General features: G+C 38.7%; 1 protein-coding gene across 1 annotated transcript in view; it reads left to right on the top strand.

The window, feature by feature from the left end:
* Positions 1 to 13316: 13316 nt before the first annotated feature.
* Positions 13317 to 22183, top strand: part of BACH1 (BTB domain and CNC homolog 1) — a 19516-nt gene continuing 10649 nt past the window's right edge. Inside the window, 3 exon segments of the mRNA XM_034656433.1 lie at positions 13317 to 13610; positions 15090 to 16436; positions 18052 to 18258. Of these exon segments, the coding sequence (XP_034512324.1) occupies positions 13377 to 13610; positions 15090 to 16436; positions 18052 to 18258 (1788 nt within the window). The 5' untranslated portion in view covers positions 13317 to 13376.

The raw sequence follows: 22183 nt of genomic DNA, 5'->3' as shown, positions 1-22183 counted from the left end.
ATTGAAATGTACTATTTGGGTTTGGGGGCAGAAGGCCTCTCCAACCTTTAAGTTACTGACCCCCTCAGGGTTTCAGTTTCTGCATCTGTAACAAACGTGCAGAAGTGGGTCATACTGGATAAATATATTCTTTTAATTAGAAATGCTTTAGTTCTGTGCAGCTAGCAATTATCTTGAGCAAACTTTCCAGTTTCAATATTTTCTTTTTACCTTGTTGAGATCTTAGGTTTACTAAATTTTTATTCTTCAAGATTTAGGAGTCTCTACATTTTGTAACTTAATTCTTGGGTTTGTAGAACCTTTTAAAAAACAGTTTTCTGTTGGTCACTTGAATAATGATGGCAGTGATAATGATAAAATATGAATGATCTTGTGCCAAACACTGTGCTGTTAAATACACCAAACCATTCGATCCTTAGGGTAAGTGTTGTTGTTTTTCTTATGGGAAACGTGAAGCATGAAGTCATGTAGCTCACAGAAGATCACGAATACCTGGTAATACTGGCAGAGCTCTCATTGTTTTCTAGTACTGCTGTTCTTTCCTATATTGTTCTGCTGGTAGTGTTAAAATAACCTAAACTGGCGTTTCTTTTGCATTTCATAATTCTGTATGTTTGTTTAGCTCTTTATCCCTTTTAAAGGCCTTTGTGAGATAAAATAGGTCAGGAGCTACCTACTGAAGTCTAATGGATGCACATTTGCCCATGTTTAAACAGCTAGACCTGACTTGATGGGTCCTTCCCTCTTATTTTCCTGTAACAGGGTTCTCTTTTTCCACATTAAATCATCCTTTATTTTAGAGTCCTATACAGTTTCCTTTATTCTTTCGCGATTACTGTGAAGGTATTAGTGGAGGCTACTGTGTTGTAGAGTTGCCCATGAATTTCACACGTAGTGACAAACCAGTACCACTGATGACTGGAGGAAATATCCATTATAGAGGAGGAAAAAGTATTTGGCATTCTTTGGAATTGACTCTTTGGGAGCCTTCAAGACAATTGAAATAAATGTCAACTGCATTTTTAATGAAAGCACATTGTTTATAGTTGTCTATTTTAACATTTTTCTTTTTTTTAATTTAAATTCAATTAGCCAACGTATAGTACACCATTAGTTTTTGATATAATATTCCAGTGGTATTATGTATAACACCCCGTGCTCATCACATCACGTGCCCTCCTTACTGCCCGTCACTGGGTTACCCGATCCCCCCCCCACCTCCCTTTCCGCAACCCTCAGTTTGTTTCCTAGAGTTAAAAGTCTCTCATGGTTTTTCTCCCTCTCTTATTTTTCCCTCTTCAGTTTTCCCTCCCTTCCCTATTGTCCTGTGCACTATTCCTTATGTCCCACATATGAGTGAAACCATATGATAACTGTCTTTTCTCTGATTGACTTATTTCACTTAGCATAATACCCTCCAGTTCCATCCATGTCGATGTAAATGGTAGATATTCATCTTTTCTGATGGCTGAGTAATATTCTATTTTATGTGTGAACCACATCTTCTTTATCCATTTGTTTTTCTGATTATAAAGTAACATGTATTTATAGTTAAGAATTTGAATGCAGAAACAAAATTACCTGGGATGTAACCATTGTTAATATTTTGACATACATCCTACCTAGAGGTGGGGACGTGTTAAATGTGAGATGCCTGTTAGATATACAAAGTAGTAATTTGAGTATGCAGTTGGGTACATGAGTATGAAGTTCAAGAGAGTTGTTGAGCTTAGACCAAATATAATTATGAGAGTGTACAGTAAGTCCATGAGTGATCCTATCCTTGCTTTGCGTCTGAATGAGTTCACCTAGGAAATTTGTGCAAAGAAGATGAGAGATCTGAGGACGAAGCCTGCATTTAGAGATTTGGAAGAGGAGGATAATCCATCAAAATTGACAAGTGGCTGCCAGCAAGGTGGGAAATCAGGATTGTGGTATCCTGGAAGCCAAGTGAAGAAAGGATTTCAGGGAGAGAATGATCAGCCTGTTGAATATTGCTGACATATGGTGTAAGAAGACTGAAAATTTGCCATCTAGCAGTGGTTTCCATGGAATGAAGGGGGAAAGGCCTGGTTTTAGTGGGCTCAAGTGAAATTGGGAATAGAGGGAAGTGAAAATAGTGTGGATGTAAGTGGCTCCTTTGGGGAGTTTTGTGAAGGGGAGCAGAGAATTTTATTGAAATGGAAGGGTATTGGGAGAAGAGCCATTATAGTATGTTTTGTGTGATAATGGAAATGCTGTGTATTCGTTTTTTTTTTTCTTGATGAGACTTTGCAAAAATTTGTCAATTTTACTGATCTTCTCAAAGCATTGGCCCATGGTTTCATTTATCAATTCTACCAAAAGCAAATGCAAAATTTTATTATGTGAGTAGTTTTCTTGGTGGAAATAAAATAAATTTCATCAGATTTTGTGAGGCTCTAGTGGTTTGGCAGTTCAACAGTTCGTTTCTTTAGAAGATACCCTCAATTTTTTAAAGAATCTATTTCAGTTGGTATCGCTGTCAGTATAAAATATTAAACCATATGTATAACATTGTTCCCAAATAAGAAATCTTACTATATTTCTTTACCCTCCCATCCCCTAGTTTTGTCAAAATAATGTAAAATGTTGGTTAAAGGTTGATTTTCCTCTTTATCAAATTTCTTTTCTATTTGGAAAATCTTCAAAAAATTTAAGGCTCACAACCAAGTTATCAACTATTTAGACTTAACTAAGTTTTAATATTTTTGTTTACTATTTAAATATTTTTTATGTTCTTAGTTAAAGTGATACATATTTTTGGTTTAAAAAATACAGAAAGAGGGGTGCCTGGGTGGCTCAGATGGTTAAGCGTCTGCCTTCAGCTCAGGTCAAGCCCCACATCGGGCTCCCTGCTCGGCGGGGAGCCTGCTTCTCCCTCTCCCTCTGCTGTTCCCCCTGCTTGTGCTCTCTCACTCTCTCTGTCAAATAAATAAATAAAATCTCAAAAAAAAATACAGATTTATCATGAAGCAACCCCATCTGTTGTACCCCACCCCTAACTAATTCCGTTTCGTAGATAATATTCATCTTTACCCATTTCTGCTATTTAATTTTTTTGATAGTTACCTGTGTATCTCTAAGATGTTTAGACCTCATTTTACTTATATGAACCTAAGACATTATCTGTTGACTTCCTTTTACTATGGATATTGATTTTGCAGCTTCCACCATCACCCCACCTGTATTTATAATCTGTTATTTCATTTCTGTTCTTGGTCACCTCTACAACCCCAAAATTTGTTTTATTTTTTAATTTGGTCTCACTAATCCAAGGAAGTACCTTTTTTTTTTGAAGTATCTTTTGACTCAACATTATAAGTCATATAGAAATACTAGTTTTCCTTTCAGTTCTCTCTGATTCCATCTCCCAGTCTGTTCATTTTACTTTCATTTTGTCAAGATTAATAATGTCTATATCCCATTTTATAATTGTAATTAAGTCTTCCTTATTTGTCTATTCTGAAAGTTGAAAACCAATGAAAGTTGAAAACCAGTAATCCATATTACTACACCTGTGTCAGTATTGGGCCCTGGAAAGCTAGGTAGTGTGCTGTTACACTTCTTTAGAGTTTCAGTGTTGCCTTATGCCACTCAAGAAACCTTTCTAGCGTCAGATTCAAATAATAGCTAACAATTATTGAGCACTCATTATGTGCCAGGCGCTGTTCTAAAAACGTCATGTGTGTTATTTCATTCGATCCTCCCAACAGAGTAATATTCTTGTCTCTACTTTACCAAAAAATAAAGGAAATGTCAGAGAGATGTAAAGTATCTTGCTCAGCTGTCAGGGTTTGTCATCAAGCTATAAAATGCTCTTCTGTGCTATCTACCCTAGTGATCTCTAGAGCAGATAGGCGCTCTGTTTGTGTGGTTCTGACAAGAGTCTTTCAGTCTTGGGTGTGCTCTCTGGTAACTGCTCTATGTCCTTCTTATCTACAGCCCCTGATTATGGGATTCTAGCATGTCTTGGGTGAATACTTAGAAAGTGGTGTAGTAATGAAGGGTGCCCTTGGAGGAGGCTGAGTGAGTTTGGGACTTTCACTCTTTCGGAGGATTTTCACTCTTTGCTTTTTTTCCCTTTGAGTTTCTTGAATGAACCCTGAGTTAACTGGGGTAGTAGCTACTACACCTCCTTTTCTTTTTTTTTTTTTCCTTTTTTTTAAAGATTTTATTTATTTATTCACAGAGATAGAGACAGCCAGCGAGAGAGGGAACACGAGCAGCGGGAGTGAGAGAGGAAGAAGCAGGCTCATAGCAGAGGAGCCTGATGTGGGGCTTGATGTCATAACGCCAGGATCACGCCCTGAGCTGAAGGCAGACGCTTAACCGCTGTGCCACCCAGGCGCCCCATGCTACACCTCCTTTTCTGTCCTTCAGTTGCTCATCTTAGAAAACCTATAGTTAACATAATATTTAATGGTGAAATATCAAAAACTTACCTTATAAGGGAATAATGCAAGAATGCCGGCTCTCACCACTGTCACTATTCAGTCATTGCGATAAGGGAAGAGAAAGAAATAAGCGTAAAGATGAGAAAGAAGTAAAACTGTCTCTGTTTGCAGATGACATGATTATGTACATAGAGAATCCTAAGTAAGGAATCTGCGAAACAACTAGAAGACCTAATAAGTGAAGTAAGTAAGATTGCAGAATTCAAGGTTAATATTTAAAAAATTGATTTTATGTTTACGTTGTACATTGTAGCAGCAGAAAACCAGAAAATGAAGTTCAACAAACAAATTCATTTATAGTAACTACAAAAAAACACATAAACTAGTTAGGAATAAATTTAACGAAAGATGTGCAAGACCTCTAAAAACACCAGAATAATGCCGAAAGAAGATCTAAGTAAATGGGGAAATTTGCCATGTTTGTGCATGAGAAGACTCAGTTTAGATTTTGGTTCTTCCCAGATTGGTATATAGAGTCACTGCAATCCTAATAAAAATTCTACTGGCTTTACAACTAAATAAGAAAACAGCCCAGTAAACATGAGCAGAAAAATTGAACAGATAATTTCACCAAAGAAGAGATACAAATGGCCAATAAGCACATAAAAAGATGCTCAACATCAGTGACCATCAGGAGATGGAAATTAAAACCACAGTGAGATATACTGTACATTTATTAGGGTAGCTAAGATGAAAAAGACTGATAATACCAAGAATTGCTGAGAATGTGGAGCAGCTGGACTTGTTATACACTGCTGGTAGCAGTCCAAAATGATAGTTGCTTTGGAGAACTGTTCAGCAATTTCTGGAAAGTTAAACATAAACCTACTGTGTCACTCAGCTCTTCTACCCCTAGGTATTTATTTACCCAAGAGAAATGAAGTGTATGTCCCTCTGGGCGTTCACAGAAGCTTTATTACAGTAATCCCAGACTGGAAGCAATGCAGTCGTGCCCATCTTTGTTAGAATAGTCCCTCGATAGTTAAATGGATACACCAATAGGGATATAGCTATACGAGGGAATATTATTCAGCATTAGAGAAACGTCGGATATATGCAGTGTGATTGTCATTAAGCTGAATGAAAGAAGCCTGAAGGCAGAGGATATAATGTGTGATTCCATTTATATAAAAATCATAGAAAATGCATGCTAATCTATAGTGACATCAAGCAAATCATTGTTTACCTGTGGAGCTAGGGGAACAGGGAAGGAGAGACCTGAAAGGGGCATGTGGAATTTTAAGTGATGAAATTTCTCTCTTTTTTTTTTTTTTAATTTCTATGTCTTGATCTTGGTGGTAGTTTCATGCACATGCGCAAGTGTCAAAACTCATTGAATTGTACACTTTGCATAGTGCGGGTCTATGTAGATCATACCTCAATGTTGATACAGAAAGTAGTGACTGACAAGTGCACAGTAAAAAATATGTGTTCAGTAAATTAGCTTTATTGGTGTGGGCCAGTTCTAGTTGCTGGTTCATATTTTCATAACATGATCTAAATCAGTTGAGGTATAACAATCCTATTAAGGATCAAGTAGCTGCCAAATATGTTAAGCAAATAAAAGACTTCTTTGTTTCCTAACAGTAAGAAGGTATAATAGTGGAATCCGTTATTCTTGTTTTGGTTCTCGAACTCGGGTTTCCTACGTTGCTTCTTTTCTTTCTTCCTTCATTTCCTTCTAAGCTATCTTAGACGTACTACCCAGAATTATCAGAGTTGGATTTGTTGACATGAGAAGTAAAAAACCTTTTGTTTCTGACCTCTTAGTTGGTGAATCTGTAAATAAGGCCTTCAAACTTCTCTAACCATTCAGACTTCTCCCCTGTATGTTTAATTTTCGCTTTATCATTTCAGATATGGAATTAGACCAAGTGAATATAATAAAAGATCCATGATTAAATGAATAATTTTTAATATGAGGAAGAGTAAGTGGAAAAAAGCCCAACTTTCCCTGTGTGGAATATGAGGAAGAGTAAGTGGAAAAAAGCCCAACTTTCCCTGTGTGGAAGCAGGGAATAAACCATGAGCTGCAAAAATTGTAGTCATTCGCTCACCTTCTCCATTCCCCACATCTCATTTTAAAAAAGCCATGGTATCTTTAGTCACATAGTTTAAACATAGATTTCCAGGTCATTTCCCCCATATGTCGTCGTACAAGTCCTTTAAAAACTGTGTCCTTGTTTTTGGTACTACTGTAAGGTCTTCGACTTAATTCAAAATTTTGTTTTGTTTTCTATTTTCACTCAGCTTTTTTGATCTTTACATTTATGTACCTCATCTAGTCATACTTAGGATTTTTTCATAAGAGGAAATGGATTTAGAAAATATGATTATCAGATGTGATGTTTAAACAAGTATGATATTTAAGATCTGCAAAAACTTAAAGAAAATAGCAAGTCTTGGTCCCTGAGTTATTCTTCCTGGATTTTCCTAGCAGGTGATTCAGGTCTGAGAATATAGGGAAGAACGTAGACTTAAATTATTGTCTCTGATTTAAATTCCCACAGACTTTTTGATGTTAAGGTTCTTTCAAAATTGGGAATGGTAACAAGAAAAGTCCTTCTTTTGAAAAAGACACTTTCCTGTGGGCATCTCTACCTGATATTAAAAACAAACATTTTTGTATTTATTTATGCATTTATATAAGTGTACATAAAGGCTCCGAAAGGAAAGACAAAGAACTAAGCGTGTACACACGCAATATTGTTGGGTCTTTGCCATCTACTTGAACAGTAGAAGATAAGGTGCACCTAACTTCAGAAGAACACTCAAACTCTGGGTATCTTCGGTAAATTGTAACAAAAACCAGCTCAGGGGAGCTTGAAGCTTAGGAGGGAGCCTAGAATGGTGGTGTGCTAAGAGGAATTTTCCTGTCTTCAGAGCCATTGAAGACCCTGACCTGAAACTGAGTGAGGCAAAGGTAATTGACAGGGTGATGGAGTTGGTGGTGGGCAGAAGCAATAAGGAGGAAAAGGTAGAAATTCCAAATGGCCACTAGAGAGAAGGGGAAGGCAGTACTGAGGAATTCTTCCAGGCTGCAGATGGAGAGTATTGCTTTTATATCAAGGCCAGCTCAGTTGCCCATTTTGCCGTATCTGATGTCCAGCATATGCTCAACCACACACATACACATACACACACACACACACACACACACACACACCCCCTTGGCTAACAGAACTATTTTGGAAATCATTGTTCTCATTAATCGAATATTACTGGTTAAATGAGAATTGACCAGGAAGTAGTTTTTGTTTGAAGATTTACTGTAAATAAATACCTTTAGGAATATTCACATTCATGTGTAAATTGATTATAATGATCATTGTCCTCTCCTTTGCCCCAAGACACGATTTTCATTTTGAACATCTGTAGGTTATGTTCTTGAATGTAGGGACTGTCTTTTTGTGTTTCATGACACTAAATCTGTTGGGTAGCTCAGGTATACACGTGTAGAAAGGACACTCGTCATGGTTCAGTGAAGATGTCATGGTTCCGTGAAGATAAAGGATGTTTGGATGATAGTTTTTTTTTCTTTTAAGTGATTCCTTGGTGTTAGATTATTTTGTATGCCCTTCTACACTGATAATTTAAAGAAAACAAATCAAAGTTCTGTGAGACTTGAGGGAAACAAAATTCCAGATCTTGTATGTGTGGAACTTTATCCTCAGACAGTTACTTTCTGAATTTTTGTTACAAAGCATTGTACTTGGCCCATGATCAGATATTTTCCTTAGGCTTTTGAAAGTTTTTTTTTTAAAGTAAATTATCCTTTAAGTTATGAAAATGTGATGAAGCCATAGCATCTTGTTTATTTTCTTTATCAGTTTGAAAGCAAAAACATCAGATGGTGGGGCGCCTGGGTGGCACAGCGGTTAAGCATCTGCCTTCGGCTCAGGGCGTGATCCTGGCGTTATGGGATCGAGCCCCACATCAGGCTCCTCCGCTATGAGCCTGCTTCTTCCTCTCCCACTCCCCCTGCTTGTGTTCCCTCTCTCGCTGGCTGTCTCTATCTCTGTCGAATAAATAAATAAAATCTTTAAAAAAAAATCAGATGGTAACTATTAAAACTTAAATTGTATATGTTGAGCAGAGAGCAGAAGTTATTTCCAAATCGAAGTACAGGAAGCTTTAAAATGCTTGTTCATCCTTTATCAGCATTACTGAATGAATCAGCAAGTTACAGAGGTCAGCAAACCTTTATTTTGAATTATAACAATAGCATATATTTCCAAGAATATAGAAAAATTCAGGTGTAATGTAGGAATCTAAATTTGGTGTTAGTAAATTAACAGAATTTTAAATCTGGAAGGTTCCTTGGGTGGTGGTGTATCTTACCTTTTAGGTTTGAGAAATGTTAGGTCACTGACAGATGTTAGAAGGATGTGTATTAGTCTTTAGTCATTATGTTATTGGGTGAAAATGGATTACTGACCACTTGGATGGTTTTCAGAATTAGGAAAATTGATTATCAGATTAACTTTCTGTTGTACCCCATACTGATGAGGCCAAGGTCATGGTGTCTTTGTTCATGCAAGTCAGTTGTACTGGCTTTGTTTATAGATGTCAAGTCTTCTTCTTTGGCCAGTTGTCTTGCAGATATGTTTCTGGCTCCCAGAGGTGGGCTCCCTTTTGCTGCTCCTGACTCTGGGAAAGCTACCCAAGGAGTTTTCTCTGAGTGCTTGGCATAGTGGCATTGTTCCTATATATACCAGAATAGCTGCTTGCCCTGTGTTTGGAAGAAAATGTAGATGATCTATGTTTTGGATTTGTAGTAAATATGTGAAGTCATTCATTCGGAAGCAAGTTCCTGCATTGAGTCAGGTACGGTTATGTTATGTGCTTGAGTTATGGCAGAAAACAAGTCAGACGAGATTTTGACATTTAAGCTGAGATCTAAAAGATGAGGGAGGAGTTAGTCAGCTGAGGAGTAGGAGAAGTGCAAGTAGGAGGCACAGTGTGTTCAAAGGCCCTGAGGTCGGGAGGAGCTTGGTTCCCTGGGGCAAGAAGAAAGGATGGTGAGGCTAGAGAATAGCAAGAGAGAGAGACAAAAGCTTGAGATAAGGCTGGATTAATGCAGGTCTGGAGGATAGGCTAAGGATTTAGAATTGATCATAAGAAATCTGTAAGACCACGTTGGGTTGGGTTTCGGCAAGGGAGAAATCACTTTGATGTGGGAGAATAAATTGGAGGGCATCTAGAGGGGCTTGAGGGGGACGAAGCTTTTGTTATTATCATTATTAAGAGCAGCTGATATTTCTTACTTGTTTGCTATAGGCCAGGCACTATGTGAAACCATTTACCCTCATTGTCCATGTAAACCTCATGACAATCCAGTGAGGTGCTGGAAACCAAGACCTGGCAAGGTTAAGCAGCTTGCCCAAAGGTCATATAGCTAGGTAATGGCAGAGCTGGAATTTGAACCTAAATAGTGTGTGATTCTAGACCCTGTGTGTTAGCCACTGGGTTGTGTTTTCCACGCAGGAGATGATGGTCCATTAGTGGTCCTTGAAATTGAGTAGATCACAACTGGATTTTTTTTTTTTAATAGAACAGAATAGAAATTAGAATACTTTGTGCTAGTGAGGATAAAATATTGATATGTGAAACTTAGTTTCACTTTTTATTTAATATATTTGTACATGTGTGAACTTAGAAGCCATTACAAAAGGCTGAGCAGCATTTGTCTAGACAGGAGCCAGTGATGTCTTGGATTGGAATTGTGGCAGTGCAGATGGAGAGAAGTGGGTCTCAGTGTTTAGAGGCAGAAGTAGCAGGTCTCGGTAAGAGATTGCATACAGGGGCTGAAGGTGTCGGGATGAGTCCCAGGGTGCTGGGGGGAGTAAGATCAGTCATGGGATGTGTATATGCTCAGTCTACTTTAAGTGACACACTTCTTGGGTCCTCTTGAGTGGCTGTTTGTTGTACTGTTAGGGTCTCTGGCTTCTCTCAGCTGCAGCTGGGGCTTGAGGTTGGCGTATCACCCAAATCTGTGTCTCATAGCAAATCTGTAAGCTGGCCATGAACTTATGAAGTGATCTGTTACCCCAAACTACCTAAATAGGAGGGCTGAGCCAAGAGTAAATTCTTTCTGGAATTCGAGGTGAGTAGTGAGGACACGTATGTGGGCTGACGGCGGCTCTAAAAGTGGAGGTATGGAAACTGTTTTTGCTGTAGTTCCCTTGAGAACCAGGGTACCTTTAGGTTGCAGTGTTGAAGAGTCCAGAGTCCCCTTTCTGATGTTCAGGTCCAGTTCATTTGCTCCTGGCTCTCTGGGAGGCCCATTTCCCTGTTCTCATGCACAACCTTTTAGTAATACCTGCTCCCCACAGTACTGAAGTGACTTTCTCCACTGTGTGTTCAGTGGCTACTAGCTGGAGACAGATATGGAGTAGTTAGGGCGTGGTACCAATCCTCATTCCTCATCTTACGGGTTTTTTGGCCACAGCCAAGATACTTCTTACTGAGCCTCAGTTTCCTTATCTATAAGGATGGGATGGTATAAGAGCATCCATGTCATAGGGCTATAGTGAAGAGTGGGTGAGATAGGCTGTGTCAGCACCTCAGGCCAGTGCCTGGTACAGAATGATAGCTTTATGGATATTTGCTGTTAGTTTTCTGTGTTTTTAGGATAGTTTCTCGAGAGACTTAAGCATGTTTATGAGCAAAGTCTAATGGGAAGAAGCTCGCATAGAGAGAGAGTTTGGACATATGTGAGAAGACAATGTTAAGACAGAGTACTGGATTCCAGAGAAGCAAGGATGGTATGAGGTCAGGAGCAGACATTGGGGACTGTTTTCAATAGGAGAGGGAACTGTGGAGGTGGTGGGCGGGGGTAATATTTTCTGAGATTGGATTCCAGTTATGGTTTTCTACTGGGGGAGACACTAATTGAGGAGAAAAGTGGCTACTTGGAAGGCTGTTGTGGAGAATGGGATATCGGGGCACACAGAAGAATTGGTGAACAGCGCTGAGACCGTGAGTTTATAGTGACACCAGCCTATGTGTTTTTATAGTTTGCCTGGCTGTGTGGTGTTTGGCAGAATGACGAGATGTAAAAGTAAGATGAGTCTAGTTGTAAGGGTTTGCAAGGCAGATGCCAGAAAAAAATGAAGAGGCTGGGAACTTGGGTGCAGGACAAAGCCCAGCTGTTGAGTCTGGCTTGGCTGGGGAAGGGGTACATAGTCCTGGAGAAAGTGGAGGACAGTGGTCTTTGTGGTACCACACACAGGGTACATGATCTCTTTGATAGTTTCTTCCTTACTGTTCCTAACATTAATTCCTTGTGTTGGTAACTGAAATATTAAGACTAATTGTTAAAGGGAATTTACTACTCTTTCAAATGGGCACAACCCAAAAGTTAAGTTAGTTCTAGTACCGAATTTTGAAGTTGCTATGATTTTTTGTGGTATGCTGATGATAGGTTGTGAGCCTTAACCTAGGGTAGAGTTTAGCCCCATAATGAGACATTTTATTTTCATTGACTACTTCTAAGGAACTTAACATTTTAGCTGTATTGAACACTTCAAAGATAAACACATAAGTAGGATAGAATTTATAGATGTATTTCATGTGTTTGTGAGTAAAGCAACCTGTCTTTGAGACAGAAGTCACCCGTGATCTGGGCCTGGTGTGCCTGAACTTTAGTAGTCCTCTGGTCTCCTTTCATTTTTGTTTGGAGTTTAATGAATCAGGAAACAATAACGTTTATTCAGTCACTGAACTTTTGAGGACCTTCTTGTTTCAGGCAGTGAGTTAGTTCAGAAGAACAAAAGTGAATGACAGGGATGATACCCGTGAGGAGTTTCTCAGCCTTATCATCATGCCATAGAGGGGCATGCACACACACCTTGGGGGTGCTCACCACTGGCCATTGGGCTCTGGAAGAGAATACTGGAACTTCTCTTTTAATTTCTTACTTTCAGTCTCTGTGTGTTTTATAAGTAATATATAAGAATAGTACATGATTGAAATATGTAGACATACATATATCGTGGCTATCCTTTTTTGCTAGTAGTTTGTATATGATCAAAAATGGTGGTTATTATATGTCATAATATTTAAAACTATTTAAAATAGGGTATATTTTAAAACACATTTTTGATAACTTATGTTTGAACATTTTGAGAAAACTAAGGGTTTCTGTGTATGGTAAAGCATGTTCTTAATGATGAAATAGTTGTACTTGTTGCCTCCATTTTGTAGTGTAAAGTAAGACTTGTTCTATAAAAAGACTCATTAAGACCTGGCTTGACAAATTTGAGTCTTTTTCTCAAGTCATTTTCTTCCTTATGTTGGAGGAACCTTACCTTATGTAGAATGTGTCCCTTGTTACAAAGCACCAAGGCCTCCTACCAGCTGTTGGTGTTGGGGAGGGGAGCATGGAGAATGGTGGAATGCCATATACTTGTTCTACTGCCAGTCCCATCCCAAGGGTGACCTCTGAGGAACTACTCACACGCCCATTAACATCATGAAGCAACAGATTTGGGATGCCACCCAGAAATTTCCCGGACCCAGTCTGTTTGCTCATTAGAGGTGTTTCCTCAGGGTGAAATGTTTCGCTTTCAGAGAGCTATGAAATCCTTGGTTCAAAAAGCTCTTCCCTCCCTCATCCTGAGATCCTTTTTTCTGAAGTTAGAAAAACTAACTAAAAATGGCTGTGAAAGAGCCTATTTTAAATGAAATAAATTAATAAATGTGTGCAGGTTCTCTAGAGGCTTTTGTTTTCATTTTTGTTTTTGTGATGAGTATTTTGAGTTATATTGACACTGTCATTTTAAAAAATACTTTTAACAAGACTTTATTCAAGTGAAGTCGTGCATGTGTTTTTTGCAGGTTTGATGACGACTAGAAGCATGCTTTCACTGAACTTCCCGACACCATTTGTTACGCAGAATGTCTCTGAGTGAGAACGCGGTTTTTGCCTATGAATCTTCAGTGCACAGCACCAATGTCTTGCTCAGCCTCAACGACCAGCGGAAGAAGGACGTGCTGTGTGACGTCACCATCCTCGTGGAGGGCCAGCGGTTCCGCGCCCACCGGTCTGTGCTGGCGGCATGCAGCAGCTACCTGCACTCGAGAATCGTAGGCCAGGCCGATGCAGAGCTTAACATTACTCTACCAGAAGAGGTGGGACAGAGGTCCATGTTTCTGGAAGTCACCCTAATTTTAATTTAATTGAACCTAATTAAATCTCTTTATGGTTTATGAAGTTAAAAATAAGACAGTGTCCTTCCTGTCATGAGGCCGAGGAGCAATTCCCGGGTTCTGCAACAACTCATTTCTTTAACTTTTTACATGGAAGTTATGACATTTTTACACGTAGAATCGTTAGTTTTGAATGTTAGTTAACAACGTTTATCGAGCAGTTGAAGAACTTGACCCACTGTTATATTACTTTTTTTTTTTTTGAGAGAGAGCATGTGCATAGGGGAGGAGCAAAGGGAGAGGGAGAAAGAGAGTCTTAAGCAGGCTCCATGCCCAGAGTGGAGCCCGAGGCGGGGATTGAGCTCACTATCCCGAGATACCTGAGCGGAAATCAAGAGTTGGTCGCTCAATCGACTGAGCCACCCCGGTGGCCCTATGTGACTTTCTGATAAAATGACCAAAGCAGGGCACAACCAGTGGATTGTAGACATTGGGAGAGGTCATGCTCAGAGTCATGGCCGCACTATGTCACATTCTCTCCCTTTGGACCTCTCCCTGTGATGGGAAACTGAATGAGTTTAGGGTCCTAGAAATCATCCATTTTTCTAAGACACTGCCTCATGGAAAGCAGGCGCTCTGTAAGAGTTCTATTCCCCCTTTCTTCTTTCTTGGGATTGTTTCTGTGTGTTGGTAAACAAAAGGTGATTTCATGTCATAATTCTAGAGCTTGGTTTTACACATGACTTTCTCACCAGCCTGTTGTGGAGCTCAAGCACCTAAATGTTTCCGTCCTTGTTATGTCCTGCCTCCGAGAGACCTCTCACAGGCCCAGGAGGTGCTGGTTACACTTCTCTTATTAGAATAGCTTGCTTTTATTTTGTGAGTAACTGCAACTGGAAGAGTTGAGCCTTGGGACACAAAATAGCAGTTGTTAAGAGGAGTTTGGAGAAAGTATGTAGGACTTCTTTGTTTATGACAGGCCTGTGCAGGCTACTCTGTGATGGATATGAAGCTTACGGTTTAGCTTATGCCGGTCACCCATCTTTGGGGAATCAACAGATTGTCACTTCTGTGGCAGAGGTCAGTGAATAAGGTAATACCAAGAAAATGATAAAGGCCAACTATAGGTTAGCCTTTGTTTTTAAAAAGTAGCAACACATATCATAGTGGCAGTGTTTAATGTTTTTATCTCATGTGAGTAAAACCGTAATTCATGTGTCTTTAACAGTGGAATCTATCAAGTGGAGAGTATGGTTCTAATGAATGGCGTGTGTTAGGCATGTTTTTCGACTCCTAATTAGCTTTACATTTTCTAGAAGAATATTTTTACTTACCAAATTAAAAGACCTTTTTTATAATGATCACAAGTAAGTTATTCATCTCTCTATTCCTCTTCTACTTTTATTTATCTACTAGACCACTTTCAAGTGATGCATTTGTTTTTATTTTATATATTAACAGGTGACAGTTAAAGGATTTGAACCTTTAATTCAGTTTGCCTACACTGCCAAACTGATTTTAAGTAAGGACAATGTGGATGAAGTGTGCAAGTGTGTGGAATTTTTAGGTGTACGTGACATTGAGGAATCCTGCTTTCAGTTTCTCAAATTTAAGTTTTTGGACTCCACTGCTGACCAGCAAGAATGCCTAAGAAAAAAATGTATCCCATCACACTGTCAAAAACCAGACCTTAAATTTTCACTTTTGGACCAGAGGGATTTAGAAATTGATGACGTGGAGGAGTTTTTGGAAAATAAAAATGTCCAGACTCCTCAGTGGAAACTGCATAGGTATCAAGCAAATGCAAAAGTATCATCTCCTCTGCAAGACAGTGCCAGTCAAACCTGTGAAGCCATGTGCTTAGAAAAGGATGCTGCTCTGGCTTTGCCATCTTTATGCCCCAAATACAGAAAATTCCAAAAAGCATTTGGAACTGACAGGGTCCGTACTGTGGAATCCAGTGTCAAAGACGTTCATGCTGCTTCTGTTCAGCCGAATGAGACATCTGAAAATGAGTGTCTGGGAAGAGTCCAGGACTCTGCAGATCTGCAGGTGATTTCAAAATGTGAAGAAAGTAAATTAGCAACAGAACATGAAGAAACCAAGAAGAAAGATCCTGCTTCTCAGTGCCCGTCAGAAAAATCAGAAGTGACTCCTTTCCCCCACAGTTCTTCCACAGACCCTCACGGCCTCTATTCTCTGTCTCTTTTACACACATACGACCAATATGGTGACTTGAATTTTGCTGGAATGCAAAACACAGCAGTGTTAACAGAAAAGCCTTTGTCAGGTACAGAGGTTCGAGAGGAGAAAACATTTGGTGAAAGTCAGGATTTACATTTGAAATCTGACTCTGGCCCCAGGGAAGATAGTAGCCTTGCCTCCAGCGATCGGAGTAGTGTGGAACGAGAAGTGGCAGAACACCTCGCAAAAGGCTTCTGGAGTGACATTTGCAGCACAGACTCTTCTTGCCAAATGCAGTTATCACCTGCTGTGGCCAAAGATGGTTCAGAACAGATTTATTCACAGAAACGGTCTGAGTGTCCCTGGTTAGGTATCAGGATTAGTGAGAGTCCAGAGCCGGGTCAGAGGACTTTTACAACGTTGAGTTCTGTCAACTGCCCTTTTATTAGTACTCTGAGTACCGAAGCCTGTTCAAGCAATTTGGAAATTGGAAACGATGAGTATGTTTCAGAACCCCAACAGGAACCTTGCCCATATGCTTGTGTGATTAGCTTGGGAGATGACTCTGAGACCGATACTGAAGGTGACAGCGAACCCTGTTCAGCCAGAGAACAAGAATGTGAGGTGAGGGGAAAATGTGTGTGTCTTTAAGTCCTTGTTTTACCACCGTTAATCAGGATTCCCTCTGTGTCAGCTCCTGTTACACATGAGTAGGCTCCGGAGGGGGGAGGAAACCCATAGACCATGTGATCAGTACCAAAGGAGTATGACGAAGTTTGAAGGACTTCTGTGTTCATATATTTCAAGCAGGTATATTTGTATTTGCCCTGGAGTGGATTCACACATTGGCTGTTTAAGTGTTTAAGTCAAATACCATGTCCCAAGAGGGGAAAAAAAAAATGATTCTGATTGTTACATCGTAACTCCTGGAAAAATGCAACATATATTCCAGTCTTACTCATTGCCACAGGATCTCTGGACTAGTCACTTAGGAGTGACTTAGCAGTGACTAGGTGTAGGAATGTGGCTTCTATGCTGAGTTTTCTTTGCCTTAGTTTTTCAGAGCCATTAATTTTTTTCCCCTATTTTCCCTTAGACATTTCAGCCATTAATTTAATGTCTTAATAATTTGGCATGAGTTACATGTAGCTGGTATGGTATTAACCTTACCAAGCATGATCTGTGTACTTTGTGTACAAATGTTTGTGTTTGATAGCTGCTTTTTTGTAAAACATTACCATAATTCCAGTGATAATAAAGTCTTGTTGGTTCTTTATCATTTTCTTTAGTTTTCTAGCTGTTGGATGACATGGATTTAAAAGAGGGACAGAGGTTCTTCCCCACCCCCCACCTTTGGCTTTGGAAGGAGATAATTAATGATTAATTTAAGAAGTAATATGTATGCATGAGATATCGCTGTAGATTTGTTCATGGCATTTATAAGTCCAGTGTTGGAGCTATGAAGAGAATGTTTAAAATATTTAAGAAATTGTAAAGCATTTTATAAAACTAGCTTCTCTAAGTTTGAAAGACAAATTAAGTAGGTTGCCAGAGAAACTTGATCAGTGTTTTATGAGCATTTTTGATAATTAATATAATTAAATTCTCAGTTTATTTAAAAAAATTATCTTCTCCTTTTTCCAAATTTAAGTATGTTGAAAATGACTTTAAAATATTCATAAGTCTTTTCTCACCATATCTGTAATGGAATATGGAATGTGCAGATTGTTAAATTGAGTTATGTGAAACTATATTCTCTTGACAGAAAACTTAATTTTCTGAAATGCTTTAGAAATTACTAGTGTAATTATACCAGTGTTACATTACTGTGTAATGTAAATCAAAGTATAAAATAGATTTTTTTTTTGTTTTGTTAAACACATTAAAAACTCTTTAGAAAGAGGTTTAAAGATATCTGTGGGTTATTAACATACCCCAGTAAAGGAACTTAAATTCTTTTTTTATTTTAAATACATGAATATTTGTGTTAATATTTTTAATTTGCTAAAAAAATATGCTTCTCAATTTTCTTGTCTTCTGAACTCTCTAAAATAGTCTAGAAAGATTATCAGTCTTTTTTTATAAGGGATTATATAGAAATTGGAAATAGAGGTCTTTTGTTTTTTTCTAAATCTAAATGACATTCTCTGGAAAATATAGATGTATATCTTCCTCTTCCAAGATTTAAGTATAACTCCATAGTACGGCAACAATTACTAATGTTTATTTTACATTCTAGGTAAAACTGCCATTTAATGCACAACGAATAATTTCACTCTCTCGAAATGATTTTCAATCCTTGTTGAAAATGCACAAGCTGACTCCAGAACAACTGGACTGTATCCATGATATTCGAAGAAGAAGTAAGAACAGGATTGCTGCACAGCGCTGTCGCAAGAGGAAACTTGACTGCATACAGAATCTTGAATCAGAAATTGAGAAGCTGGTGAGTAGACAAGTTTCTCGTTACTTAAATTCCACCATGTTCATTCATTCTTTCTTTTGTATAGAGGAAATCGTGATTTCAGTTCCTAAGTCAGCTATAATGCTCAACTATACATTAATTTCAAAATTTACCCATTACCATTTTAAGAAAATAAGTTATATGACATTTTTAGAAAGCTTAAGAAATAAGAAAATGAGAGTTTTCCTAGACCATTTTACTTACATGAGTATTCTACATGTTTAGTGTGATATGCTATAATATGTACATTGAGAACTATTTCTGGGTGCTGTTTTTTAATGATATACAAATTGAGGATAGTTTCACTAACTACCTAATTCTTTTTTTTTTTTTTTTTAAGATTTTATTTATTTGAGAGAGAGAGAGTGTGTGTGTGAGTGTGAGATAGCACGAGGTGGGGGGCCCACAGAGGGAGAGGGAGAAGCAGGCTCCCCGTTGAGCAGGGAGCCCCATGATGTGGGCCTTGATCCCAGGACCCCGAGATCATGACGCTAGCCGAAGGCAGATGCTTAACCGAGTGAGCCACCTAGGCACCCTACTGTCTACCTAATTCTTAGTGGTTGAGTAAAGATTTAAAAAATGATGAAACACTTTAATTTTTCTGTGCGGTGTTTGGTATCTATAAAAGCTAATGTTCTAGTTGTTCATTTAAATGAGCTGTAAACTTGAATAACTTGCTTTGGTTGATACCAGAACAAATAAAACAACTTGGATCTTTCATCTAAGGGAAAAAAACTCATATGCTGGTATGAATAGAAAATTTAAGATCTAATGAGACTCTAAGTGAGAAGAATGCTTACTTTATTGAATCTTGTTATTTATTCCAGCTTCAAAAATTAATTGAAAAATGGATTAATTTGCACCCAAGTTTCTCTGTTCCCTAGTGGTTGGGGGAAGGAAGCATTGTATGAAACAAGACAACTGTGGTTAGAGACAGCAGGGCACCAGCACCTAGAAGTAGTGAAAACATTCTTTGAATATTTGGTTTTGAGTCTTTGTTAATTATTGGTGAAAGTTTAAAATTGTGATTGTAGCAAGTCTTCAAGCACAAACATTCTAGTACAGCAACATTTTAGTAAAAAGAAACAACCTGTCCAGGAGATGCTGTACCTGGTTGTCATGATAACGTTGTGATTTCCTCAATTGAATCCCTCTTTGCCCGCATCACAGAAAAACAAAAGCAAAAATAAAAAACCAATCTGTGCCTTTATATACCTTCAGAAGGGTGAAAAAATAAAAACTTGCTCATATTTTATGGTCAGTACCCTGTTTACCTTTTACATTAATTTGGACACTGGCTGTAAGAAACAAACCATCTGAAGCATGAATGGATGACTTAATGAATGCATTTGTTGTAAGGATATAGGTGTGTCTTACATAGAAGCCAAAGAATGGAGCAGGCCTGTAAGTAGCATAGAACAAGGAAGTGGAAAACTGCCAGGAACCCAGAGAATCTTCTCTGTCAGCCCGTCTCTCTGCACCTGCTCATGTGGCACTCCATAGGGTGGCTCTGTGTGCCACTCAGTGCACACAGGGAGAGTGGCTGCAGCCTGGCTCCTGAATAGTTTCGCTCTCCTCCAGGGTCTAGTTCGGATGGAGACTGCACTTTCAGTTCTAAATTCCCAAGGAGGTGAGCATCTAATTGGCTTATTTTGGCTTTTGTCCTCTTCTGGGACAAGAGAGCAGGACAAATAGCAGCAATGTGGCTGCCGAGAACCCACCTCTGGGCAAGCCGAGCAGATAGCCTGCCAGTGATCTGCTCACCCAGCTGTGCACCAGTCTGAGCTCAGCCCAGTTTCGTTCTTCTCCCCAGTATTACCAGGGAAGACATGCTAGTTTTTTTTTTTTTTTTTAAGCTGAGTGACTTGCCTTGTGTTTTAGCTCCTTGAACTCTGCTCGGTCCTTCATACTGCTTGCAGTTCTAGTGATTTATGGGGGCTCTCTGCAGTTGCAAAGGGTCAGGGGCACTTGTAAAGTTCATTCTTGCCACAGATGTCTGTCTAAGGTGAAAGTAAGCGGAGAAAGCTATTTATTAGCTTATAGGAATAAGAAAGCTGGCCATTTTCCTAGAAGTAAAAGAATTTGAGCCTTAAGGTATTTTATTATGTTAAGTGTACTTGGAATTTAGACCCTGGTTATTGGGTGATGTTATGGGTCTTGTTGTCTTTTGTAAAGAGAGAAGGACCAACAGTAGTTACAGCCACACTTCTATCACAAGTTTGTATTTAGTAGTATGGGGAGTTGAGAATATGGAGGTCTGTGACAGATTTGTTTTCGTTCTTTTTTTTTTTTTTAATTGAGATGACACTCTTTGGAAACATGGCCGGTAGACAATCAGTATTTCCCAATATTTACAGTCTGGGTGGTATTTTAGCAAACCTATTTAAGGGAAATTACTTGTTTCATAACTAAACAGCCGAGCTAATATAGCCAATAACTGATTAGGTTAACATAAATAAATGCACAGTCAATAGTGCCTTGGCCTGGTAATATTCAGATGAAGGGTCCTATATTTTAGTAAGCTTTAGTCTTTGGCTATTAGCTATAAACTTTTTGTAGTTTGTTCTAAGAGTAATAGCATAATAGACTGGATGGATCAACATATGAAAAAAAGTGTTTTGATTACAGTGAGAATAGTAATTCTAAAATGTCCTCGAGGTGGGTCCATAGAACAATGATCATGTATAAAAAACACTTCGGTAGTCTGAATGTGCTGGGAAAGCTAAGGGGTGATGTTAGTTTGAATTCAATAAATTAATGAGTTGTATTTCTCAACGAGAAGTCCTGCCAGAATCTAACCAGAACCTTTGAAGAAAAAGAAAGATGTGTTTTTATTTGGTGGATAAATTGATGGTAAATACTTCTAACATATGTTTAAAATTGGATAGCATATTAGAGGTTAGGCATAGATTTGGCATTGCATTTACTATAATGATTTTAAATATGTATAATCTATAAACCAATAACATGGCTTTTTTTTTTTAACCAATAAACAAAGTTCAAGAATCATTCAACTTCTGGGGCACCTGGGTGGCACAGTCGTTAAGCGTCTGCCTTCCGCTCAGGGAGTGATCCTGGCATGCCAGGATTGAGTCCCGCATCGGGCTCCTCTGCTGGGAGCCTGCTTCTTCCNCGGGCTCCTCTGCTGGGAGCCTGCTTCTTCCTCTCCCACTCCCCCTGCTTGTGTTCCCTCTCTCGCTGGCTGTCTCTCTGTCACATAAATAAATAAAATCTTTAAAAAAAAAAAATCATTCAACTTCTGTTTTGTGTTTGGCTTATAAAGCTCTTATCTTTATAGGATTCTTTACAAGGTCCATGTTTCTTTTTTTTTCGGAACATTAATTCAGAAGTTAGGAAATATTATATTTCTATATCATTTGGACTCAAGGAAAGGTAACCCTGAAATGAAAGGAACTTAGCTTTTAAAGAAAAAAATTACCGAAGTGTATTTCTCTTAGATGGAATCAAATATGGATTGATATCAACTTATAAAGTGATCAGAAATCAGAATCTTCACAAAAGCCCTTGAATTCAGACATCATTTTGTTTCATTGCCGTTGTCTATTGTGATCATATAGCAGTACAGAGACCTCATCTGTCCTTAGCGTTTGCATCTTGTGGGGAAGATTGCATTATTTTATAAAAAATAAGCCTGTTCTGGTCCAGGTTCATAATAAACCACATGCTACTGGCTGCTCTACCCACATGCACACTGCCATCTCCAAACACACCCGCTGGGCCCTTCTGGAATTTGCCCATTGCCATTCTGTGATACCTTTGAGCAGCACACCTTGAAATGTGGTCTGTGGACCATTGGCATCAGAGTTATCTGGGGATGTCCTTTCAAAAATGCACTTTCCTAAAAAAATAATCCATAGAAGAATAAAATGCACGTTCCTTAGTCCCA

The sequence above is a fragment of the Ailuropoda melanoleuca genome, chromosome 1, assembly GCF_002007445.2.
Source record: "Ailuropoda melanoleuca isolate Jingjing chromosome 1, ASM200744v2, whole genome shotgun sequence".
In the NCBI taxonomy this organism is placed as follows: Eukaryota; Metazoa; Chordata; class Mammalia; order Carnivora; family Ursidae; genus Ailuropoda; species Ailuropoda melanoleuca.
Note: the sequence above shows the minus strand (reverse complement) of the source record. Positions and strands in the feature narration are given on the sequence as shown.